The 27,428-nt window shown below is 40.5% G+C and overlaps 1 protein-coding gene across 5 annotated transcripts in view; it reads right to left on the bottom strand.

Moving 5' to 3' along the window:
* Nucleotides 1–15: 15 nt before the first annotated feature.
* traf3 (TNF receptor-associated factor 3) overlaps nucleotides 16–27,428 on the bottom strand; it is a 76,391-nt gene continuing 48,978 nt past the window's right edge. For all 5 annotated transcript variants that reach the window (XM_048600377.1, XM_020514989.2, XM_048600376.1 and 2 more), the window contains exons 3-11: nucleotides 27,311–27,362; nucleotides 27,109–27,213; nucleotides 25,751–25,915; nucleotides 22,876–22,953; nucleotides 21,807–21,881; nucleotides 21,358–21,450; nucleotides 6,214–6,354; nucleotides 4,081–4,273; nucleotides 16–3,231 (exon numbers count right to left, since the gene is read on the bottom strand). In XM_048600377.1, the coding sequence (XP_048456334.1) occupies nucleotides 2,660–3,231; nucleotides 4,081–4,273; nucleotides 6,214–6,354; nucleotides 21,358–21,450; nucleotides 21,807–21,881; nucleotides 22,876–22,953; nucleotides 25,751–25,915; nucleotides 27,109–27,213; nucleotides 27,311–27,362 (1,474 nt within the window). In that variant the 3' untranslated portion in view covers nucleotides 16–2,659. The remainder of the gene's footprint in view (nucleotides 3,232–4,080; nucleotides 4,274–6,213; nucleotides 6,355–21,357; nucleotides 21,451–21,806; nucleotides 21,882–22,875; nucleotides 22,954–25,750; nucleotides 25,916–27,108; nucleotides 27,214–27,310; nucleotides 27,363–27,428) is intronic.

Below are 27,428 nucleotides of genomic sequence, written 5' to 3'. Positions count from 1 at the left end.
CTGCAATAACCTGAAAAATTTTAACAAAATAATTTATTCAAAACGATAAACCGATTTGAAATGCTTGTGGTTTGTAGATTCTCAGAATTGAACATACAATATCCAAGGGGTACATTGCAGTGACAGAAACGATATTCTCGATCATTACAACGCCTTCACAGTTTCATCAGCTCATTCTTTACAAGGGCCTTGTACACATGCCATTGTTTTGCCTGGATTTCAGCTTCAATTCCTAACTCCATACATTTTGTTAAATCTGAGTTAAATCTGAGCTCCCTACAAATCCAGCACAAAATCTAGTTTGTATGTCCTGAGAACAGTTTGTAAACATGGGTATGTGATTTTGCCAGCTGGATGAGGGAGGCGGATTTAACAGTGAGAACATGGAGGCATAGTTAATGGAGACTCATCCTGGAAACGAAAGTAAGTAAACACCAGAGTACAGGTGACAACCCTTTCACCATACACAATGAGTTACAACAGAGAGCTACTGAAAAAAAACCCCAAGAGCCCGTCCTGCATCAGGATCTGAACAGCACAGACTGATTTAGTGCAGTGTCGTAATCAAAACCTTATTTTACACCAATCATTAAGTTGTAACTCTGGTGGACTTGTAGTAAACAATACAGTAATTTGGTGGTAATCTGGGTCAAACAAATAACCAGTTTTGGATGCTTACATAAAGCAAAACTGAAAGGAACACGGCAACAAGTAACAGTAAGTCCCGTCATTACTTCTTGCATTGGAATGACTCCTGCAAACTTCATGGCCAAACCTTAGATCAAGAGGCATCTCAATATTGAAATTATTGATCTTCACTTTTGTAACAATAAAGTTTGACAAGTTACAATAGTTAATATTGCAAATTTCATAACAATGACAAATTCACTATGTATTATCACCTGGTTACAAAATAGGGAGAAAAACATTTGAATCACCATCTTGTTCTTGTTGAATATTTGCTGAGTTTTCACTGTAACACAGAGAATGGGACATATCCATTCTGAAGTGGGGTAGGGAGGGGGGAGTGGTGTCACTGGACACCAAAAAGTTAACTTTGCTTTCTCTCCACACCTGCTGAGCTTTCCCAGCAATTTCTGTTCTTGTTTCCGATTTCCAGCATCCACAGGTTTTTGTTTTGGGCCATATCCAATTGTTGCCAGCCATTTCCCATTGATGATCAATGTGTACTAAATCACTTACTGAGGACAGTAATTGATTTTTAAAAGAGATTTTCCCCGCACTTGAGGTAGTTCCACTTGTGTTATCAGTCCTCAATCAAATGACTCAGCTAATTCATCACAAAAGTCTTCATACCCAGATGCACTAACATTCATATTTGCCAGCAGGAAACACTGGATCAACGAGCTTTGAAGGTGCGACCAATTTTCTTATCATTTCACGTTGCAACACTGTTACCAACTGCTGTGCACTACTGATCAGATACTTCAGTACAAACCAGAGATTGACCAGGAACCCTTCCAGGTTGTAGGTTTAATGTCACGTGATGGAGTGCATTTACCCATCTAACCATCAGGGGAATTGACTATTTATATGAGAATTGTCTGAATGAGTGTGCCAGATGAAACTGAAGCAGGCCAAAGGTGAAGGAAGGAAATACATCTTTAGCTACACATTTTGAAACAATTAAACTCAAACTGAATGTACACTCCCTCCTCAAATGTAACTAGGACAATTGAGAATACAATGATGAATGACTGATTGACTGCCTTAATGGGCAGACCAAATATGACTCATTACTTCTGCTGAAATTTGCTGAAGCCAAATTACATGATAAGTTATATCACCATGTTTCACTGTAGCACCCTGTTAGTAATGCAGGAACTCTCAAATTGAGTACCTGATCAGATGGTTACTTCTAGGATTTATTTGTTCAGGACAAGTATAAAAAGGAACTACATGTACTGATACTCCAATAGCTGACATAAATATTTTTCTGCTTTTCATTCAATCAAAACCTTTTTTAAAATGAACTGCCCTTACATTGATTACTTTTAAGAAGGGCTACACAAAACAGGAGGAACCAGTTTGACTCTCTGTCAAGTTACAGGTCTCTTCTCAGTCACCCCTCCCACCAAACCACAGCAGCTCAAATAATTGGAACTGAAGAAATGACTGGGGAGTTTTCCAGACAATGACCTGGAGTCACACTGTTGCAATGCTGGAGATTCCCTTTGTCATAACTCATTTCTAAAACTAAATCTTATTAAACTTGAAGCTAAACAAAAGAAAAAAAAATGTAGATAATTATCTGGCCACACTGCTGCAGCAGAGAGTACCCAGACTGTAATGCTAACAAACAACATGCTATAGAGCCCTTCATGGTTCCAGCGGCAACTCTCGATTCGGCTGGACAGCCAATGCTGTCAGTCATCGCTTCAGTACACCGCTCCTGAAGTACCCCACAGAATGAACAATTACCACCAAACGCTGACATTGTAAAGTTATCGCTGTCATTCCAGTATAACCTCTTTTGGTGTGAGAGGCAAAGTTCTTGAGCTTCAGATGGTCAAGTGAAGCACTCAAGCTCGATACATCTGGGAGGAATGTCCTTCTGTTGAAAATCAACGTGTTGGACTCCACTGAGGTGGACCCCCTGTGTAACTGTAACTCTCCTCATGGCTGAGACATTCATGGGTCATGGATCTGGCAAATCTGAGGTATCAACAACTACTTTTATGAAGATAGTGTCATCTTTAATATATGTCCCACTTTCCAAGACAGTCTGTGCAACAAACAGCGGGCAGCCTGAAGCAATATTCATCTCTCCCACTGGCTTCTTAAAACTACTACTATTGGGATCTGGCTTAAAGGCATCGCCTAAATGGCTTTTTGCCGGCGCTTGGTCTAATAGCATCAACGTTACTTTCTGTTTAAAAGGCCACGGTAACAGTGCGTCATACTCTCCCCGCATAACGACAAAAAACAGTGATAAGTGAGTTCCTTTGCCCATGCCATCTCCGTTGAGGTAAACCCGAGCACACATTTTGTAGCCAAAATATCCAGTGTAAAACGGTTGGCTATACAAGGACAATGTCTTTCCACTAACGGCTTCCTGTTTTCGGCGAGCGTAATCTCGGATTTTCCAAATCAGTTTTCCATTGTAGCTTGCAGTTTCGAGAACTTGAAAGCGTAGGTCCATATCTGCTAAGCGCACATCATGTACACTGAGTAGGCTGCCATGTCTTTTTACTTGGTTATCCAATGCAGCTGCAAGGAGAAGATATTTTAAACTTAAAAAGCTTTTATTTGAACCAAGCAATTTTGAGCAGAATAATCTGATAACTTGTTTCCAACCATTAAGAGTTGTGAAACTTGAGAGGGTACAGAAAAGATTTCCAAGGATGTTGCCAGGGTTGGAGGGTTTGAGCTACAGGGAGAGGCTGAATAGCCTGGGGCTATTTTCCCTGGAGCGTTGGAAGCAGAGGGGTCACCTTATTGAGGTTTATAAAATCATGAGGGACATGGTTGGGGTGAATAGACAAGGTCTTTTTCCCCAGGGTGGGGAAGTCCAAAACTAGACGGCATAGGTTTAAGGCGAGAAGGGAAAGATTTAAAAAGGTCCTGAAAAGCAACTTTTTCACGCAGAGGATATGCATGTATGGAATGAGCTGCCAGAGGAAGTGGTCAAGGCAGGTACAATTACAATTTAAAAGCAATCTGGATGGGTACATGAATAGGAAGGGTTTAGAGGAATATGGGCCAAATGCTGGCAAATGGGACCAGATCAGTTTAGGATAACTGGTCAGCATGGACCAGTTGGACCAAAGGGTCTGCTTCCTTGCTGTATGACTTTATAACCACACACTCCAGATTGGGGAGCCAGCAGATCAATAAAAGCATTTTTATTTTTAGAAAAGTACTGCAACAAAACCACTGCTATGGCCAGATCCAGACACTAAATAAATCATTTTTACTGAACTTAATTAACTACTCTAAAGATTGCCACATTGTTAATGCACCCTAAGCCGTGAACTCAACATTACTTACGGAACCAGGTGGATTGCTCCTAAATTGCAACAAGCGACATTAGAAATGGGGTTATGACACTGTACTCACTCAGGTTTCCTGCTCCTGTGCCCATCCCACCAGCTCTGCCCGCTAGTTCCAGCTGTCTCAGTTGGATTTGGAGCTTGTCTACAGATTCTTCCAAAGTTTTCACCTCTCTCACAGACTCCTCCTGTTTCTGGTATGTCTGTTGTGATGCTTGATCAATATTCATCAATTTATCTGTCTGACTAGCTAACATTTTCTACAAAAAAAACAACAAAAACAGCAAATTAAAAGTTGTTTTTGACACAATGTGAAGGATTTGTTTTTTTAAATAAATCTTAACCTAGGATCGCAGCATTGAGAATTAGACCCAAACTCAATGTTAGAAAGCAAAATAACACATGCTGGTACATTTCTAATATGTGAAGTAAAATGGGAAGGTGAAACAAATGATATTACTTTATAAATAACAGAACGCCCTTTTTATAAAAAAGAACTTACTGGTGCAGGAGAGACAGGAAACACTTGGAGTTAAGGACAATCACAAAAAATATTTGGACAGCAACAGAGAATCATTTAGAATAGATAATTGAGAATGAGGAGTAAAACAGGCTTCCAAACAAGGCAGATCAGAGACAGTCAACAGGCAAGTGTAATATTGATTGACAGACATCAACTAGAGACTAGAAATAGATAAACACAAGGGTCAATTAATAGGAAGCTGTATAGAAATAGTGGAAGCATAAGGTAGCATATTGAAGGCTATTGCTACTTTCAGGAACTTGTGAGTGCAGGGATAGTCAGAAACATGGTTTAACCCAGAGGCTGTAAATTAAGGGCTATAGAACGGCACGGAAAAGGTTAAATAGTTTTTCAAAACCAGGGAGGTAAATGAAATTGCTCTTTTTGGATATAGAAAACTACAAACTCACCTACTCTGGTTAGTCAGTCTAACGTAAAATAACTTACACTTAACTCACTGAGTAGGCTGGTTAGCACAAGGAGGAAAATTTAATCCTTGACGAGGTAAGAGGAGTATGTGAGAACTGGCAGGTTATTCTGATGGGAATCTTCAATCTACCCAAATGAGGGAACTCCAAGCCAGAAGTGAGAAATTTATCAAGTTATAATGCTGAGCATGCAGAATGAATACATTCACAAAATTTATAAGTTCAGACTAAATACACTGGACCCTAAATGATCTAACTAATTATTTAAAAGTGGCAGGGAGAAAAAAGCAAAACAAACTACAGAGGAAGATCTATAAAAACCCAACATGAAGTTAAGAGAAGTGGCTCACTGGAACAAACATATGTAAATGTACAAACATTAAAATGTAGAAAGAACTAAGCCTGCAAAAAATAAAGTTTTTTTTATTCATTTGTGGGATGTGGGCGTCACTGGCTGGCCAACATTTCTTGCCCATCCCTAGTTGCCCTTGAGAAGGTGGTGGTGAGCTGCCTTCTTGAACCGCTGCAGTCGTCCTGCTGTGGGTTGACCCATAATGCTATTAGGGAGGGAATTCCAGGATTTTGACCCAGTGACAGCAAAGGAACAGCGATATATTTCCAAGTCAGGATGGTGAGTGCTTGGAGGGGAACTTGGAGGTGGTGGTGCTCCCATACATCCACTGCCCTTGTCCTTCTAGATGGAAGTGGTCATGGGTTTGGAAGGTGCTGTCTGAGGATCTTTAGTGAATTTCTGCAGTGCATCTTGTAGATAGTACATACTGCTGCTACTGAGCATCAGTGGTGGAGAGAGTGGATGCTTGTGGATGTAGTGCCAATCAAGCAGGCTGCTTTGTCCTGGATGGTGTTGAGCTTCTTGAGTGTTGTTGGGGCTGCATCCAGGCAAGTGGGGAGTATTCCATCTCACTCCAGACTTGTGCCTTGTCAATGGTGGACAGGCTTTGAGGAATCAGGAGGTGAGTTACTTGTCGCAGTATTCCTAACTTCTGGCCTGCTCTTATAGTCACTGTGGTGAGTCCAGTTGAGTTTCAGGTACAGAAGCTAGGATTAAATATAATAAAAGAACTCTAATAGGCTGACAAACTAATCACAAATTCCGTTGACTTTTATGTTTAGAAATCTGGCTAACCTTCTAGAGCAAATTATATCCTGGGCATGGCCATTAAGACATTCCCACTAACTAGGATCTGCAGATACCAAAGTATTCCTCATCCATGTCAATAGCTCTTACCTGCATGTATCCAAGCCGACTTTCATTCTTACTTGCGAGCTGTGCTAATTTACTTTGTTCCTTCTCCAAGTGGCTTATCTGAGCTGACATAACGTCAATCATTTTAGACTTTTCCTGCAACTTATTCTGAAGTTCTAAAATCTGCAATGAGACAAAAAAAAATGCTGTTACTAAACAGTCCCTTATAAACCAGCATGCAATACATGTCACTTCACAAGGGATTATGAATTCAAGTCCAGACTGAATTGACATTTTCATATTTGTCACAAGTTGCAGAAATTATTAAAATGATCATTTTTGCAAAATCCACAAGAAGATTTTATCTGCCTATCTTATCTGCCTATTGAGAGTTGGGTGACCTGAGCGTCAGGTTCTCTTATAGACACAATAATCACCTGATTTCAGACAAATTTGATGCCATCAAATTTTCAATTCTCTCTTGGAAAGAAAGCACCAGTAACTTGGTGATGAGGGGAGATTGAATTTTACTGCGGCTATTAATTTGCCTGAATTTTCATACCTCCCATTGTAATAATCTGACGTACATAGGTCAAATCGCTTTTATATTGGAGACACTGGAGCCACTCAATCGGTGCTTTAATAAAACAAATTAAACATTTAGGACATGAAATTACTCTCTAACTGATGTTCAGATGAGACATTAAATAAAACTGGAAAAATGATCTAAATATTTCCACAAAATATCTGAATCTAAGTTAAATTAGAAGTAGAAAGTTGTGGTATACACTTTACAATTTAATTTAGCCCAGTACAAAATTGAGTATGATCCAGTTAATGGCTAAACATATACGCAAAGTATTGCTGCAAAAAGGACAAATCAATTCCAGTGAACACCAGTGTTCTTTTGCATAGTGAAGAAATCTGAGTTTAGAGTGAAGAAAAAAAAGAAAGGGTGTGTCACTGCTTATTCAATAGTTCTTAGATGTCTAGACTTAGGAGTTTATAGCTGGAACAACACCCAAAAATATCTTAAATGATAATGTATAGCGTCCATTGGGTTTTGGCTAGCTGTAGTCAAAACAGATCAAAGATGACAAAATGGCACAAAAATAATTCTTCCTTGCCACAGTTTACAGTTTTCAAAACCGTGGTATTAACTTACTAACGGAATATCATTTGAGATATTGTGTCAAAAAGCTAATTGCTTCTAAATAAAGGAAAATGAAGGAAAATAAGTTGGATAAAAGCAACCGTAAAGCAAATGTAAATCAAAATATTGGAGCATCTTGTATTTGAGAGACGTTCATGAAGTAAAACAAAGAGCAACGTATGTTAAAACACACACCTAATGAGAGTCAATGACGGTGGAGGGAAGCCACCTCTGTTCTGAATGTTCTAAATATGACATAAGTATCAACAATGGCTTCCATAAACATTTTGATGGAGAACTGGAAGATTATGTATGTTTAGTAGAAAGAGGTCAAGAGAAACAGTGGAACAGTCTTTTCTCCCTGATCCAGTCCCTGCCCATGTATATCCGCAATTCCTCTGATGTTTTACGCCAGTTTCGGAACTTCCAGTTTGCAGGCTCCAGCTGCCTTCTCTTTCCCACAGATGTGCAATCCTGTTACATGTCCATCCCCCACCAGAATGGTCTCAGGGCTCTTAGCTTCTTCTTGGAGCAAAAGCCTGACCATCCTCACCCACCACCACCCTCCTCTGTTCAGCCCAGCCCGTCCTCAACCTCAACAACTTCTCTTTTAATTCCTCTCATTTTCTTCAGGTCAGCCAGGTGGCTACGGGTACCCGCATGGGCCCCAGTTATGCCTGTCTCTTCGTGGGGTGTGTGGAACATTCCTTGTTCCAGTCCTATTCCAACCCCACCCACAACTCTTTCTCCAATATATCGATGATAGCATCAGTGCAGCTTCTCTCTCTTGTCCAGAATTGGAAAAAAATCATCAATTTCGCTTCCAATTTCTACTCTGCCCTCACTTTCACCTGGTCTCTCTCTGACTCCTCCCTCTCCTTCCTCAACATCTTTGTTTCCATTTCTGTGGATAATCTGGCCACTAATATCCACCTTAAACCCACCAATTCCTACAGCTGCCTGGATATACATCCTTGTACCCTGCTTCCTGTAAAGACTCCATTCCATTCTCCCAGTTCCTCCATCTCTGTCGCACATGTTCTGGTGATGCCAACTTTGACAAGGGAGCCTCCTAAATGTCCACCTTCTTCCTCAACCAAGGATTCCCCAGCACCATTGTCGACAGGACCCTCAACCGAGTCCGACCCATCCCCCGCACTTCCGCCCTCACCCCTTCTCTTCCCTCCCGCAACAGCAATCGGATTCCCTTTGTCCTTACCTACCATCCCACCAGCATCTACATCCAGAAGCTGCCATTTCCGCCACCTCCGAGATGTTACCATCAGACACATATTACCCTCTCCTCCCTTGTCTGCCTTCCGCAGGGACTGTTCCCTCTGGGACACCCTGGTCCACTCTTCCTTCACACCCAACAACTGCCACCACACCCCACCCCCCCCCAAACACCTCCTGCGGTACTTTCCCCTGTAACCGCCGAAGGTGCAACACCTGCCCAGTTACCTCCTCCCTCCTCAGTATCCAAGGACCCAAACATACCTTCCAGGTGAAGCAGCACTTCACCTGCACTTCCCAGAATCTAGTCTATTGCATTCGCTGCTTACAATGTGGTCTCCTCTACATTGGGGAAACAAAGCGTAGACTGGGTGACCGCTTTGCAGAACACCTACGTTCTGCACACAAAAATGACCCTGAGCTTCCAGTTGCCTGCCACTTCAACACACAACCCTGTTCCCTGGCCAACATCTCTGTCTCAGGCTTGCTGCAGTGTTCCAGCGAAGTTCATAACAAGTTGAAGAACAACACCTCATTGTCTGCTTAGGGACCCTGCAGCCCTCCAGACTCAGTATCGAGTTCAATAATTTTAGGGCCTAAACTCTCCCATGTCCTAGCCCCCTACACCACACACCAGGCCTTGTGATCACAATCTGCCATTACACACTACCTATTTTTAGCTACTAACAGTCTCCATTAACAGCTGTTCACTCTCACAGCCAGATAGTTATTCACTCCTTTGTCTGTCCAACTGTTCTTCACTCTCTTTGGGCTCTATCCCCATCTATCGTTTACTCCTTACCCTATCCCCCCACCCTATCTTCTGCATATAAACTGACATTTTCCTAGCCACCATCAGTTCGGAGGAAGGGCCATCAGACCTGAAACGGTAAATCTGATTTCTCTTCACAGATGCTGCCAGACCTGCTGAGCTTTTCCGGCAACTTCGGTTTTTGTTGCAAGTCTTCCTTTCTTCCTTGCTTTCCATCTAAACAGACAGATGGGATCGCCTTTTAATGTCTCAGTCAAAAGATGAAAACTCTGCCTCGATACTGTGCTTGATAATGGTCAGAAGTCACACGGCACCAGCTTATAGTCCAATAGATTTATTTGAAATCACATGCATTCAGAGCGTGCTCCTTCTTCAGCTGAAGCAACTTCACTGACATAGGGCAATGCTCCAAAAGCTTGTGATTTCAAATAAACCTGTTGGACTATAACCTGGTGTCGTGTGACTTCTGACTTTGTCCACCCCAGTCCAACACCAGCACCTCCACATCACTGCTTCACGTGGAAATCTATACTTTATGCTCAAGTGTGGAGTGGGACTTGAACTCTCAAATCTTAAACTTAAGGGGAACCAGGCTATCTTTCAGGCAATGCTGAATTTAAAATAAAAGAAGAAAACATGATCAATTTCCAAAACCTCCCATAACCCCATGGAAATGTGGAATCTTTAAAATACATCCATGTCACTGCTTTAAAAATAAAAAGAAAGATTGCTCATCTGTTTGCATTGAAATGTAGGCCAGAAGGGAAATAGTTTAAAATTAAAATCATACAAGTTATCATAAACAAATGTGACAGTTTTTAAAACAGCATAGCACATGGCTGGCCTATTCTTAAATTCACATGCTGAATTCTGAATTGAAACATTAAAACAGATCCACAGTCCAATACGGCGAAGTATGGTGTAGCTTATTACTAAGCACTGTCGAAACTCATCAGTGATTTACAAACTTTACATAAAATAACACCATGCTTCCCTGTATTCGACTGTGGATCTTATTTAATGTTTCAATTCAGAATTCAGCATGTGAATTTAAGAATAGACCAGCCATGTGCTATGCTGTTAAAAGAAAAACTATCACATTTGTTTATGATAATTTGTGTGATTTGATTTTAAAACTATTAGCCTTCTGGCCTACGTTTTAAAGTAAACAGATGAGCAATCTTTCTTTTTATTTTCAAAGCTGTGGCATGGATGCATTTTAAGGATTCCACATAATGTTTGCACTCTTATCGGATTTTTAAAATGGCCATTGCATTTAGGGTCTTAGTGCAGATTAAACTCAACATTTTAAAATCAGAGGAATCTTCATTCAGAACCTAGCTGTTGCCAAGTAACATGACGAATTTACAAATGCTGGCTGGTTTTTCCCAAAAGTTTTCTTCCATAAACAAAAGATTAATTGAAAGCATTTGTTTTCATCAATAAAATTGGTCAGATATCCAGTGCAAATCTGTTTTAAATTCTCAGATGCTCAGGAATGCACCTTATTTTCCAAATTCTCTACAGTGTACAATGTACCTAACCATGTAAGGCATCAAATTCAATGTTATATAACAAAGCAGGCCACACTTTCCACATTTTCTCCAACAATTAGCGCAGTTTGACTGCAGCAGCCCTTTCTAGTGAGGTGCGCAAAACATTCAAGATTTAAAGACACATTGTTGTAGTTAAAATATGTGGAGTCTACTTTTGCCATGAGATTAGAATTTCAGTGTTAGCAGCATCTTGAACCTATTCCAATCCTTTAAACTGACCACTGCCTCAACCGTCAATAAGGAACACATTCGGCCCTGCTAGCTTATAACGCTCAAACACATCAACATTTTCGGGAATCCCAAACCAATGTGATCCTTTTTTTCACATTTTCATGTTAAAACATCAGGGGGGCTGATCACAACGGCTGAATCCCAGCACTCACAACACAAGGTAAGAAAAACAATTCCCACACTGGCAATTGATTCAAATCTGTGACTCTCAGCAGTTAAAAAGCATAGATGACAGTGTAAACATGGGGCATTAGTGCAGGGGCCATGGTCTCTCACAGCCCCAACTAAACAAGCTTATAATAAAAAACAAAGAATTCTAACACTGGAGATCTGAAACAAAAGTAGAAAGTGCTGAAGAAACACACCAGGTCTGGGAGCATCAATAGAGAGAAAAACAGAGTTAACATTTCAACTCCAGTGACGCTTCATCAGAACTCAAAAGAGCTGGAAAGGGTGATATTTATCCAGAATGCCATCAGGTCCTATTAGACATCGAATTAGTGTTTCTATGACGTGCATTTCATGGCTGGAAATACATTAAAATATAAGTCTCAAAGTGCTCAAGCAACACTGTGAAGCTACATTTTCATAGTTTTTGATGTCAGCCTTATGCATCAGAACTTAAACACAAAAATAAACTTGCCATTATTCTCTAAAAGGCTATTAACACATGGTCAGCTACTGTTAGCAACCCTAAATATTTTACTTTTCAGTTGGCGCTTCAACTGGATGCTTGAACACCAGCAGCCTAAGGTGGGGCTCATAAAAACAGTTTAAATCAAATTAAGCCCAAACCAGTTTAACCAGTTTTGTAGCTCACAAGAGCAACTAAAATAATTACAGAAAATGCCGGAGATACCCAGAAGGTCAGATAGCACGAGTGAAGACAGGAATAGATTAACATTGAACATCAATGATATTTTATCAGAACTAGGAGACAATAACAGACAAGAATACAAACAAGTCACAGGCACCAAGGATGTCTATACTGTTACAGTGAAACAGCAGAGGAGGAAGGAAACTTGAAAATTCTGACAAACAGAAGACTCCTTTGAGTCAGAAAAGATAGGTAGTGACACCCCAGATGTGTAGCTCACTAGGCTGACCACATATAGAGAATTGTGCTGAGAGCACTTACAATCCAAAAGAAATTAAAACTAAATTCATGGTAAGCAGTGTTAAAGTTGAAAGGTTGTAAAACGTCTGGTGTTACATTTGTGATTCAGAAGATAACCCACAGAAAGGAAGCCTACAAATGACGTTCAATGATCAGAGACTTTACTGTGCAATCCGGGACACAGCACTACTAATAAGTGAGATGAATGAAAATTGAAAGCTGCGACTCTTAAGATGAAACATGCAATGCTGGAAATTAGCAGTAGATGAAATAATGTAGAACGAATGTTTCAGTTATGAGCCTTAATCAAAACACAACTCTTTTCTCAGATTCCTCACTTATCAGCCCATCTTTTTCTTGAAATCAGTCCTTAGACCATTGCATGATCCAGCAACTGCAATCTACCCTCTCTACCATGTGTAGAACCATATAAAAGGATTTTTTCTTACAGGGCATTCAGGCATTTTTACTGATGCTTGTGGATTATTCTCCACTCAAGTGTGAAAAATTCAAATGCTTCTTTTACAATATGCAATTATGGGCCGTTCCCCAGTATTTTGTGGATCGTCATCTCATGATCCCATCAATTATTCCATGAAAATCATAGCTCTATGTTATTAACTTAATTCAACAGTATCTCCTTGATTTGTGTCACAATTGTTGTGAACTTCTGACAAAGGAGAATAACCGAACTATCTCCCAGATACTGGCCAACCTGTTGGAAAGCCCAGCATCTTCCGTGTTTTTTTTCATAGAATCCCTACAATGTGGAAACAGGCCCTTCGGCCCAACAAGTCCGCACCGAATGTCAGAGTATCCCACCCAGACCTGTCCCCCAGTAACCGACCTAATCTACACATCCCCAAACACTACGGACAATTTAGTACGGCCAATTCACCTAGCCTGCACATCTTTGGACAGTGGGAGGAAACCGGAGCACACAGAAGAAACCCACGCAGACACGGGGAGAATGTGCAAACTCCACACAAACAGTCGCCCGCTGCTGGAATCAAACCCAGGTCCCTGGTACTGTGAGGCAGCTGTGCTAACCACCGAGCCACCGTGCCGCCTGACTAAAAATAGAGCGGGGCTTTTATTCCCTAACTGGGAATCGAACCCGGGCCTTCTTTTGATATATTTGTCCAACACAAGGATTCTTCACTGAAGAGATCCACTGAATGTCAAATTTGCTGGAGTTGGAGATTCAGTTCTACAGTTCCGAATCTGCTCGGGGGCCAAGTATTTCATTAGGGAAACAAAAAAATTCCATCAGGTTCAGTGCTTCTGAAAAGGCCAATAACAGCCTGGAATGTCAGATATTCAGTGGGCAGATGATTTACTGAGCTTAGCTGCCTTCTCTTTAGTTCTGAAACAGTATAAAATTACAACCCATGTGTTGAGTTGTTCTTGATGGCGTTGTTTTGTGAGGATTGGTGATGTTACAGTGAGACTCAGCAGTAAGAGGGGACGGTCAGCAGGTGTCCAGCAGGTCACAAGAGAGTGATAAAAGAGGTCTTGAAACATCTCTTTTGATTGTACCAAATGAAGACCTTAAGTTAAGGGCACCCCCTACATTTTTGTTGTTTTTTTAAAAAGAAGTCTGTGCAATAGCTAGTAGATCAGCTTCCAGTCTGTGAATCTCAGGCATCATCAATTCATATCAGCCAAGGTTTCAAACAATGCTTCCTGCAGCCCATCTTGAAAGTGCCAGTGGTCAAGTGCCTGACACCTAAGGAATCACAGAGAGACAACAAGGTGTAGAGCTGGATGAACACAGCAGGCCAAGCAGCATCACAGGAGCAGAAAGGCTGACATTTCAGGCCAAGACCGTTCATCAGAAAGCCCGAAACGTCAGCCTTCCTACTCCTATGATGCTGCTTTGCCTGCTGTGTTCATCCAGCTCTGCACCTTGTTGTCTCGGATTCTCCAGCATCTACAGTTCCTACTATCTCTGAATCACAGAGAGAGTTGTTTTCTCTTATAATAGTGACCGCATCAGAAATCCAGCATTGCCTACAAAGCACTTTGAGCTGGGAAGTTGTGAAGGCACTACATAAATGTAAGTTCTTTCAAAGTATAGATGTCAATTAATTGGATAACTTTTTAGAAAGAGCTTGTTGAACAAACTAACAATGTAGTAACTAATATTTATTTTTTATGCCCTTAACTAATCTGTTAGGCACCAAGTACACTTTACTATTCTTGTGCAGCCACTGAAGCTTAGTTCTTTTTTAAAAAAAGACTTCTGCTCAGCCTACATAGAAACTTTTGAGTCATCACAGGGGCTTACAGGGGACATTGGAGGTAATCTAAAAAAAAGGCCTGTTGTATGATTATTACAGACCTCATTGCTAACAATATGTTGTGCAATCATAATCTATCCACCATATGCGATGGCTGGAATAGGTTTTCCCAAATCTCCGCCTCGGAGTTCACACTGACACTTTTCTTTGATTCAAATGGCAGAAGAATTCATGAAGCTAGAACCTTCGACCTCTTTTGTAAAATATTAGACATGAGCATGTCACTAACAGACAAACACACAGAGCAAGAGGTAAAGGAAAAGGAAACGAGAATGGGGGTTTAAATAATTATATTTTCTTATCGACTTAAATTCAATTAACTTAATTCAGTGAATGGACAATAAATAGTCAAGCCAGAGCTGTGTTGGATTTAAATCCTGGTCTTAGAAGTGGAAGAATTAGGTGTACTCCAAGGTCAAACATAGCAGGCACAAACTCGACAGCTGCTGTTACTGTCTACATCCAACAGGAATTTGTATTTGTGAATGCGTGAAGCCTAGAAATTGGTATTCGTAAAAGCAGTAATAGGATGGCAATTATGCAATATTAATTGTGGAACAACTTCTTAATTTGAAGATTAAGTAACGAAGCACAAAGAAAAACAAGAGCAGGTACAATACTCTAATCAGTAAGCATTAAATTAAATCTTGATTCAAATGGAAACTGGTCACTGTGGATATAAGTATCTGCCACTTAGACATGACCTTTTCAGCATTGGGGAATTGGTTAACAAGAGTGGAATCACTTTGTTCCTGGATGATTCAGTTCCCAGTTCGCTCAAACTCAGTTGACTTTACTGACTTCAACCAGGCCACTAGGCAGTGTCTGAAGCAGTTGCAATTTATTCATTTCATACAATTAAGAAAGCGCTAATAAACCTAGGAGTCCAGAGAGCAGCAGTTATGCACCACCTAGCCAATCTTGGCATACGTTAGCATCTAACTAAATCATGACATTAGCGCCTTGTATTTTACAACAGTCAGCTGGTCCCAGCTACATTTCAGTGTGAAGTTCTATTCATTTTACTATGAAAGGTCACTGCTTGAATTCATTTCATGCAGGATTTACAAGATGAAACTGGGTTACCATGGGATAGACAGAATCTCTAGAGAAGTATTTAAACTTTGACCTCACAAAGCGGGGGGGGGGAAGGAGGAAGCAGCAATGTTAATGAGGTAGCTGAATACTCACCAATGGCATTTTTTTTTGCAAAAATGATGGCGTTTACAATTACAGTGTTCCTTTATCTCATGTCAAAGAGGAAGCAGCAGAATGTCCTGGGATTTCCAGTGGATTAAAAAGCACCACAGAACGAGAAACCAAAAGAGAAACACTGGATGAGCGCATGGGTGACAGACTTGGAAAGGAATGTTAGGAGACAAAGTGTCTATTGCAGTGAGAATCTTCATTTTTAAAAAGAATCATTTGCATCAAATCTTTCAACCATAAAAGTTATTGTTTCCAGGAAAGTGAAACTGAAAGTACCTCTGGCATCAGTTAATTTTTTTTTTAAATTCAGGTGTGGGACGTGGCTGGCCAGCATTTCTTGCCCATCCCTAGTTGCCCCTTGAGAAGGTGGCGGTGAGCTGCCTTCTTGAACCACTGCAGTCCACATGCTGTGTGTTGACCCACAATGCCACTGGAGAGGGAGTTCTAGGATTTTGATCAGTGACACTGAAGCAACAGCGATATATTTGCAAGTCAAGATGAGGAATGGCTTGGAGGGTAACTTGCAGATGGTGGTATTCCCTTGTCCTTCTAGATGGAAGCTGTCATGGGTTTGGAAGATGCTGTCTGAGGATCTTTGGTGAATTTCTGTAATGCATCTTGTAGATAGTACACACTGCTGCTACCAAGCATTGGTTGCGCAGGGAGCAGCAGGCTGCTTTATCCTGAAGGTATCAAGCTTCTTGAGTTTTGCTAGAGCTGCACCCATCCAGGCAGATGGCAGTATTCCATCACACTGCTGACTTGTGCCTTGTAGATGCTGGACTGGCAAGTGGAGAGTCAGGAGGCAAGTTACTCGCCACAGTATTCCTAGCTTTTGACCTGCTCTTGTAGTTTATGAGGCGAGTCCAGTTGAGTTTCTGAATGGTGGTAACCCCAAAGATGTTGATAGTATGGCAATCAGTGATGGTAACACCATTGAATGTCAAGGACTCGTGGCTAGATTATCTGTTATTGGAGATGGTCATTGCTTGGTATTTGTGTGGCACAAACGTCACTTGCCAATTGAAAGCCCAAGCCTGGGTATTATCCAGGTTTTAGTTGCTTTTGAACGTGGACTGTTTTCAAATCTGAGGAGTCATGAATGGTGCTGAACATTGAGCAATCATCCGTGAACATTCCCCCTTCTGATCTTGTGATGGAGGCAAGTACCTGAAAAATGGTCGGACCTAGGACACTACCTGGTGGAACTCCCTCAGAGATGTCCTGGAGCTGAGATGACTGACCTCCTACAACCACAACCAACTTCCTATGTGTCAGCTATGACACCAACTAACAGGGATATTGGTGGAGCCTCCTCGTCCAGTAAGTTGTTTAATTGTCCACCACTATTCATGAATGGATGTGGCAGGACTGCAAAGCTTAGATCGAATATCCATTGATTCCAGTTTTGCTAGGGCTTCTTGATGCTAAAATTGGACAAATGGAACCTTGATCTCAAGGCTGTTGCTCTCACCTCACCTCTGGAATTCAGCTCTTTTGTCCATGTTTGAACCAAGGCTGTAATGAGGTCAGGAGCTGAGTGGCCCTGGCGGAACCCAAACTGGGCGTCACTGAGCAGGTTACTGCTGAGCAGGTGCTGCTTGATAACACTGTTGACTACACCTTCCATCACTTTACTGATGATCGAGAGGAGACTGATGGGGGGCACCGGGGGATTAATTGGCATTTACCTGACAATATGGAAACTTGCCAATGTTCTAGCTATACAGGAACAGCTTGGTTAGGGGCATGGAAAGTTTTGGAGCACAAGCCTTCAGTACTATTGCTGAAATGTTTTCAGGACCCATAGCCTTTGCATTATCCGGTGTCTCCAACCATTTCTTGTTATCACATGGTATGAATTGAATTGACTGAAGACTGTCATCTGTGATCTGGGGACTACTGAAGAACGCCATGATGAATCATCCACTTGGCACTTCTGCCTGAAAATTGCTGCAAGTGCTTCAGTCTTACATTCTGATGTGTTGGCTCTTCCAAGATTGAGGATGGGGATATTTGTGGAGCTTCCTCCTCCTCCAGTGAGTGAATTGTCTACCACCTTTCACGACTGGATGTGGCAGGACTGCAGAGCTTAGTTCTGATCCTTTGGTTGTGGGATCACTTAACTTTGTCTATCACTTGCTGTTTACGCTGTTTGGTATGCAAGTAGTCCTGTTTGGTGGCTTCACCAGGTTATACACAGTGCTACTCCTGGCATGGCCTCCTCCGTTGAACCAGGGTTGATCCCCTGGCTTGATGGTAATGGTTGAGTGGGGGATATGCTGGGCCATGTGGTTACAGATTGTGCTGGAGTACAGTTCTGCTGCTGCTGATGGCCCACAGCGCCTCATGGATGCCCAGTCTTGAGTTGCTAGATCTGTTCAAAGTCTGTTCCAATTAGCACAGTGATTGTACCACTCAACACAATTAATACAAAGTATGTTGTGTAAACACAAAATCAGCTATAATTAAATATTCCAAAAACTATGTTAGCAACAATACAATTATTTATATTGTGTCTTAAATATGATAAAACTTCCCAAAGCGCTTCACAGCAGCACAACATCACAAAGTATGACATCAAGCCTCGTCACAAGGAGATATTTGGACAGATAAGCAAATACTCAAAGAAGTAGATTTTCAGGAGTGTCTTAAAGGAGGAAAGTGAGGGGGAGAGGTGTGGGATGGACATTCCAGAGTTCAGGCCGTAGGGCAGCACAGTGGCTCAGTGGTTAGCGCTGCTGCCTCACAGCTCCAGGGACCCAGGTTCAATTCCAATCTCGGGCGACTGTCTATGTGGAGTTTGCACATTCTCCCCGTGCTCTGGTTTCTTCCTGCAGTCCAGGGATGTGTAGGTTAAGTGGGTTAACCACGGGAAATGCAGGGCTATTGGGATAGGGCGGGCTACTCTTTGGAGAGTTGGGTGGACTTGTTGGGCCAAATGGCCTGTTTCCACACTGTAGGGATTATGGAAAATAAAACTATGCTGCAATCAAAACTGGGGATTGTACAAGAGGCCAGAATTAGAGGGCACCATGAGATTACAGAGCTAAGGTTCCACCAACATCCTGGAAGAAATCAACAAACACCAGCGATAAAACAAGCCAGTGATCAAACTTGGGGTCTGTGATATAATAACAAGATACATCTTTTTTACCTTAGTAAGCCATAAAATACTGCACAGCCTGATCTAGCTGTATTATGAATGGAATTCATGTCATAGACTGGATATTTATGCAGGAATGACAACAACAAAATCACAATGAGAGTTGGGAATGAGACAACAGTTTATCTGCAAAAGGGAACTCCATTACATCAATAGCCCACAATAGGAGGTTTGATTTTTTTTAAACTACTGCAAATATGGCCTAAACATTGAAACAAATAATTTTACCAAGGACAGCATTCTTGCTTACTCATGGCCTAAGGGAGGGGGTGCACTAGGTGCAAAACCAGGGGGTCTATACCCAGGAGGAGGGGGTGGCCTAGGCTTGAGCAATATTCTCCACACATATGGTTCTGACAAATAGTTACTTTCTATATGAAAAATTGATACTGTGCATCATTAGTTAATCATTTCAGTGTTTAAGTCAGCTTTCATTTCCTTCTACCACCTCCCACTTATTTCCTGTACCAACGACAAATGGGTGTAGGGGGCAGAAGATCACGAAGAGGATGGGAGAGCAGTGCTTGCTTAATGGGAGCTTTTGGCTTTCCATTAGTCACTAGCACTATCCATCAATCAAACACCTGCACAGGGTTGATTAGTCTGGCGTGGGCGGGCACAGACATGCACAGGGTGGGCAGCAGGGCCCGATATCAGCCGAGGATGGTGTGGTAGTGGGAGGCTGAAATCTGACTGATGGGAGTCTATTGCAAAACATACTTGACATCTGCGCACTCTTAATCATTCACATTGATCTGGCTATATGCACTACAAAGTCAAAATGTAACTGTGAGTCTACAAATCTGGATCATTCCTATAGACTTTCTGCTTCGTGCAAACCAAAAATTCAAGTTTGCAAGTGTGAAGTTAAAAAAGGTGACATATTTACTTCATCATTTTCCCTTACAGGTTCCTCGCCCAATTGGATAAATTGATTATTTGGTCCAGAAATATTTTGGAAAGCTAATGCCATAGAACTATAAAAATATATAAGCAAGAGTAAGCCATTCAGCTCTTGGAGACTGCTCCACCCCTCAACACAATCATGGCTGATCATCCAACTCAGCACCCTGTTCCCAATTCTCCCCATACCCTTTGATCCCTTTAGCCCCAAGAATGATACCTAATTCCTTCTTGAAAACATTCAATGTTTTGGCCTCAACTTCTTTCTCTCACAGGGTCACCATTGCCTCAACTCAGTCCTAAATGGCCTCTCATGTCCTTAGACAGTGACCCCTAGTTCTGGACTCCCTGGTCATCAGGAACATCCTTCCTGTGTTTATCCTGTCTGATCTTGTTAAAATTTTATAGGTTTCTAGGAAATCCCCCCTCATTCTTCTAAACTTCAGTAAATATAATCCTAACCCATCCCTTCTTTCTACATATATCAGTCCTATTACACCAAGATTCAGTCTGGTAAACCTTCACTACACTTCCTCCAAAGCAAACATATCATTCCTCAGAAAAGGAGAGCAAAACTTCACACAATACTTCAGGTGTGGTCTCACCAAGGCCCTGTATAATTGCAGCAAGATATCTCTGCTCCTGTACTTGAATCCTCTTGCTATGAAGACCAACATACCACTGGCCTTCTTGACCACCTGCTATAGCTGCATGCTTACTGTCCTGTCACTCAGAATGGAATTTTACTTCTGTTAGCCATGCCAAGAGAATTTTCTTGTTTTGAGCTCCATTATAAGTGTAATTAACTTGAATTAAGTTGCTTTTATAGAAAGATGTAAAACTTGCATTCATTTTGCTGATCACTGGGATGGAATTAAAACCTTCACAATTAATTGAATGTGTTGGACTGTGCTTCGTGTTGACCTCATATTTAGTCCAAAAAATGTAACTTGCTGTTATATGCTTGTACAACACCAGACAAATTTCAATTAATTTGTAGTTATATTTTGAATTGATTTTTAAAATATATCATTTGAACAACAGTATAACCATTGTTTGTGATCACAATTTGTTACATCATGGGATCAGTGGATTCAGCATGAGAAGCACCAGGGCTAATGATGGTCTCCCTTCTCCTGCTGCTACATATTACTTGAAACCATTGATGTAGTGCATTTTTGATACAGGTAGCAATTCTGGATTCACAAGAATAAAGACGCATACCAGGCTCTCAAAACCTGTACCAGTCATTTATAAAATGGTTAAAATGAAAGCAATCTTGCTGATCTCTTCTTCTGTCCTTGCCCGACATATCGCAACACCCACCCCACCAGGCCCCCTCCCACCCACCCAACAAAAAAAGCTGGCTGAAGTCTTGTGACTGCCATTACATTCAATACCCAACCAAAAGCGATCAAGCGCACACCCTTTCCAGTTTCTCAACAGAACAAGCATGCTCTTTTAAAAATAATTAATTCCATTGATTTAAAAGTAAACACTTCGATGAACCAAGCAAATTCACAGCATTCATCGCTCTGATTACCGTATTTTCAAGATCTCCATTCTTCATCAACACAGAGTTCAAATGTTGAGCCATAGTTTCAGCTTCGTGCTTTTTAAGTTCCAGGTTGGTTCCCTAAAACGGTAAACGATAAAGTTCAATAGAACATGTAGGGAAAGTGCTGTGAGTCTATATTTCCGAAATGTTCAACCAAACAATGTCAGCAAATTGAACCAGCTTCTTGCTAAATATATTACGTGAATTCATGAAAGTATGGCTTCAGTTTTACATGTTGCATAGTAAATATAATATCGATAGTGCAACAAAAAAACTGAACATTTTTTCTTTTTATTGCAACTTCAAAACCTCAAGAATTGTTTCCATTTAAAAGAAGATCCACGCTTGAATTTAAATACTATTTTCTCGACATTTTTCCCTCTGTTTACAGTAAGGCCTTTATATCGGCAAAATCAATAAGACTTTGTACTAACTTGGAAGTTGCATCCATACTTAGAGAAAGGGCAAGCCATAACCACATTGAGACACTGCAACTGATGACTGTTTAACTGCAAACAGAAAGCAGAGTATTATTGATAAAAGTGTTGCAATGGTAAGCAGCTCAAATCAAACACTTTTATAGAGGAATAGTCTAAATGAAAATGGAAGGTGATTCATAACAGCCATCAGAAGAAGACAATAACAAAGAAATGAACTTTACTGTGGAACCTTGTCAAAGTCTTAGAAGTAGCAATGCACAGCTACTGAATACGTTTAAGAATATTTTTCTTTGTTTAAATGGTCTAAAATTTAATGTTAATATTAGAAAGTTTGCCTTCAAATTCTCATGAAGGTGCATCAACCTGAAACATTAATGCAGTTTTCCCTCTGTGATGCCACGAGATCTGAGTGCTTTCAGTACTTTCTTTTATTTGAGATTTCCAGCATTTCTACTGTATGTTGTGTATAATCAAACAACAAACTCATCTTTATTAATCAGCTCAACTTTCTTATATTCTAAGCATATTATGCCATAGTAAGGAACTGAATTTTATTTTTAAGTTTAATGAGTCAAAGGACATAAATGTGTTACAAAATTTTCAGAAACTCTCTCCTCATATAAAGCACTAGAGAGCATTTAGCTCTCGTTCAAGCACAGTTGAGACATTGTATTGCCTACCCTGGCTTTTAGCAATCAAGATTAGACAGCATTATGACTGAGCACATAAAACCAACGACAAATCACCATCTCATTAATTCAGTTTCCATTTAGGAAGGGAATAAGAGACTGTTGTAATGTTACAGTTCAGATTAGGATGCACACTCAGTAAATCCTAAAAATAAAATCCAGGAATCACAACAGAAATCCACTGTCGAAGTGGCTATTTACAGTTACAAATTTCTTCCTCCCCTCCTTTTCCATCAATAGGAATTTTGGCTCTACGCTTTCATTCGAAAGGACACCCTGAATTTTGTGATTTTCTCCTTGCACTATCTACTTGAAATATCCAGCTGCTAAAGCTTAATGCTGTGTTGCAAGGAATTCAAAAGACACCCACTTACCTCTCCCCTCAGAATACGAGCATTGCACTTATTGGGGCATGGCACTGGGAACGATGGACAGTCAAACTCTTCATGTTTCTATAAAAAGGAAGGGAAACCTTCAATTTCCTCAAATACTACTCCCTTCAAAAGACATTACCCATGAGTGTACATTGGTCTTTAACCTTAAATCCATTTGTTTACTTCCAGTCATGAAATCCTTGTACAGTTTTAAATGCAGTTGATTTTAATTAGTTACAATATTATATGTTGAACTGCCCAGGGCAATGACTAATTGAAGACATTTGATCACAAATGTTGAATGTTAATCATGTACATTGAATGGATGTATTAATTTTGCTGCATTTCACTTTCAGCAGCTTATGTTTAAATCTGCCTCACTTCCACCCCCCACCGACCACCTCTCCAACCCACCCAAAAAAAACTTCTCCTCACTTCTGAACAAGTTGGTTTTGGCTGAGAATTGGTGCCACAGGCATTAGTTTCCCAGGACTTCACCAATTGATCTCACTCAAGATAAACTGCAGCCCCGGCATTTCCTTTACGCTGACGGATCTGATTAACATGCTATGCACTTAATACAGGATGCGATTGACTGAAAAAGGTATTAAAAGATTCTGTTTTGTACAGCAGGATACAGGTTTACGTACAGGTTTTATATGGAAGCAACTGCCTACATTCCTGTATAAAATGCAGATCTAGTGTGGCTATGAAAGTGGTCAGTGCTTCTACCTCAGGTTAGGCAGGAAAGGGCAGAAACGCGTTTTACTAGAGGCAGAGGCAGTCACGATTAAAGAAGAATTAGAACCTGGTTTAGTTTTCAATGTGATTCATTTTGTACAAAATCAACAAAAAGCAAATAAAAAACATCCCTGAAGGCCATTATTCTCTTTCAAGTGCTTAGAAAAAAAAGCCAATAGCATCACTTTGGTCATAGGTTTACCCGAGCATTACTAATTTGAGATTAAATTATCACTATTCTGGTTAACACCTCCCCTACCATCACCGGTTACAAAGAACTACTGCCAGATAGGGAATAAAATGTCAAGTATTGTTATGCAAGACAGAAATAACCACAGCGTGTGCCTGAAATCAGAAGCATTCTTATAAAATTACTCAAGCCTTTTGCAAATCTCAGTCGCCGTCAATACTGAACTAAATTAATAGATCATTCTCAGCAGTTGAGGTGGTTACTGTTTTGTTGATACAATATCTCACATCATTTCCAAATCTTCTCTTAGAGTTGCAAGGGAGGGTGTAAAAACTATGCTCTGATTTAGTTTCCCTTTCCTGAAGGATACTGGGCACTTCTCATTTTCGGAGAATAAATATTTATACTTGTTTAGCATCTTTATTAGTTAAACGTCTGAAGACTCTTCACTAGGTCAAGGAGTGACCGCGTTAATGACCAATGACAGAAATACTTATGCTTTTAGCGTAGAAGATTTGTTTATTTAACCAACATTTAAAAGACTTAAGGAACAACTGAGATCACCATAAGGCCATAGATATATGAACAGAATCAGGCCATTTGACCCATCATGTCTGCTCCACATTTCAAACATGTCCGATATGTTTCTTAACCCCATTCTGCTGGGTTCTCCCTGTAACCCTTCACCCCCTTACTAATCAAGTACCTGATCACGATGGAGGAGCTGGCCAGAGTTGATTGGAAGGGGAGCCTAGCAGGGAAGATGATGAGCAGCAATGCCAGGACCACATTGTCCACCTTTACTTTTGCTTTAATTCTGTCCCTGATTTCCCTGGTCAGCCATGGATTCCACCTGCATATTGAAGTCCCCCACAACTATTCTAACAGAAAAAGTATCTAAGAAAGGCACTATCTCCTGATTTATTTTCTTCTCCACATCCTAACTACTGCTAGGAGGCCTGTACATTTTTTTACCTTTGCGACTCTTTAACTGGACCCACAATTAATCTGTGCCTTTCGATTCTATGTCACTTCTTACTATCAATTTAATTTCATTTATTACTAACAAGGTAACACCAGCCCTCTGTTCATTTGCCCGTCCTCTCAACAGGACACATATCCTTGGATATTTAGTTTCCACCCTGATCCCCTTGCAGCCACATCTGTGTGATATCCGTAACATTGTATGTGCCAATTTCAAACTGCACTACAAGCCCGTTTATCTTGTTTCACGTGCTGCGTGCATTTAAGTACAACACACTCTGCTCCCCCCACCCCCCACAACACCCTGTCTCATAAGTGTCCCCTGATCTGCTGTGACTGAGGATAGATTCCTGACTCTTTCCATACTCTCTGTCCAATTCCTTGTTCTGGAAACTTTAATAACCTCTGCTGAGCCCTCCCGGCCTTTAACTTTTTCCACAATTTTCCATGCAACTAACCCTCCACCGTTTCCCCCCCACCAAACTAATTAGTTTAAAGCCCTACCCACAACCCCAGTTATGTGATTCGCCAGGCCTCTGGTCCCAGCAAGATTCAGGTGGAACCCATTTCATCAGAAGAGCTCCCTCCTTCCTCAGTACTGGATCCAACAACCCATGGATTCGAACATGTTTCTCCCACACCAATCATTCAGTCATGCTTTATCCCTTTAATCTTGTTGACCCTGTGCCAATTAGCTCATGGCTCAGGTAATAATCGGGACATAATTACTTTTTTGGTTTTGCTTTTCAATTTAGCATTCACGGAATCAATCAAAATGGTGGCATATGAATGTGGAAAGGCATTTATTAATTGATAACAATAAATTACTCCAAAACTTCCAGCAGGATTCTAGTTGTTCTTCAATATATTTGGAATGTTAGATCTCATAAACATAAGGAGCATTGCTGATGAGAGATGAAATAACAAACAAACATACATTTATTTCAATGGTGTTCTTACTTTTAAGTCAACAATAGCAATCTCGTTCCTGCAGTATTTACAGGTTTGTTCTCGATATTTACAGCTTGAATTCAAATGGTCAGCTAAATCTTTCCTTTGCATCATTTCTGTGCATCCCCTGCGTGCACAGCAGACTTCCTGGTGAGGACATTCAAGTAAGTGACCCTTTAAGAGAAAAAATAAAAAAAATAAATGTTGGCATTGACATTATTTCCTCCAATATGGAAACATAATTTTGATTTTGGGGGATATAGTAGAATATTGGTTACATTACTGGACTAGTAATGATCTGGAGACTCTGACTGCAAAGCCCAGTATAGCAGCTGGGGAATTTAAATTCAGTTAATTAAAATCAACCTGGAATAAAAGATGACTATCAGCAACGGTGACTATGAAAATACTGGGTGGTGAACAAAACCAACTGGTTCACTGGTGTCCTTTAGCGAAGGAAATCTGCCATCCTTATTCAGTCTAGCCTCTACGTGACTCCACACACATAGCAATACAAGTGGCTCTTAATTTTCCTCTGAACTAGCCTAGCAAGTTACTCAGTTAAATGCAGCTTTGCATAACATGCAAAGATGCACTGCAGAAATTTTTCAAGGCTCCTTAGATAACACCTTCTAAACCCATGATCATAACCATCTAGAAGGAAAAGGGCAGCAGATATATAGGATCACCACCACCTGCAAGTTCCCCTCCAAGTTTCTCACCATGCTGACTTGGAAATATATCACCTGTTCTTCGGAGTTGTTGGGTCAAAATCCTGGATCTCCTTCCCTAATTGCATTCCCACCCTGTAGCACATGGGTTGCAGCATTTCAAAAAGAAAGCTAACCACCACCCTCTCAAAGGCAATAAGGGATGGGCAGTAAATCCTGGCCCAACCAGCGACGCCCACATCCCAAAAATGAATAATAAAAATTCAAGATAGCACGTCAACACCACTTTCTCAAGAGCATTTAGGGATGGATGTTAAATGCTGGTCTTGACAGTGACGTCCACTTTGTTTATCATATATACATATAAAAAATATAAAACAATCAATCAATAAGCCAAGGACCACATAATTATCTCATTAGTGATGCATTGAATACCTTCTTAAATTGTTTAATTAAATTCTCAAACTATAACCCTCATAACACAATCTTGTCAGTTGTCATAACATCTAGACCTTTTGACTTTTGCATATATTATAATTACATGCAACACGTTAATATTTTAAGAATTAACAAAGAGGCTTTAGAATTCTACAAACCAAATTAAAACTTAATAATACCTCAGTCCAATCATTATATAAAAATAAATCAAAATAAAGAATTTTCAAGTTAAGTTAGATGCTGAATCATATCATTTACCTCAAGATTTCCAAGAGGTAGCTGTTTCTTGCAGCCATTTAACTCATTCCTACAGAAGATGTGAAGTGCAAGAACTTCTTTTTTACAGCAGATGTCCTTGAAAATCTTTGAAAAAACAATAAATGACATGCTATGTCAAAATTAGTCTCGATTAAAATTCCAAAATTGAATTTAAGAACTATTATACAATTCTCTTGCCTACCGTATTCTCAAATAAAGGCACATTATCCACTGGACAAACGGGTTTTGGACTCCTAGAAACATAAAACATCAAATAAACATAATAGCCACTTAATTTAAATCCTAAATGGCACAGAAAT

The sequence above is a fragment of the Rhincodon typus genome, chromosome 8, assembly GCF_021869965.1.
Source record: "Rhincodon typus isolate 14 chromosome 8, sRhiTyp1.1, whole genome shotgun sequence".
NCBI lineage: Eukaryota > Metazoa > Chordata > Chondrichthyes > Orectolobiformes > Rhincodontidae > Rhincodon > Rhincodon typus.
The sequence above is the reverse complement of the archived record's forward strand: the minus strand, read 5'-3'. Positions and strand labels throughout refer to the sequence as shown.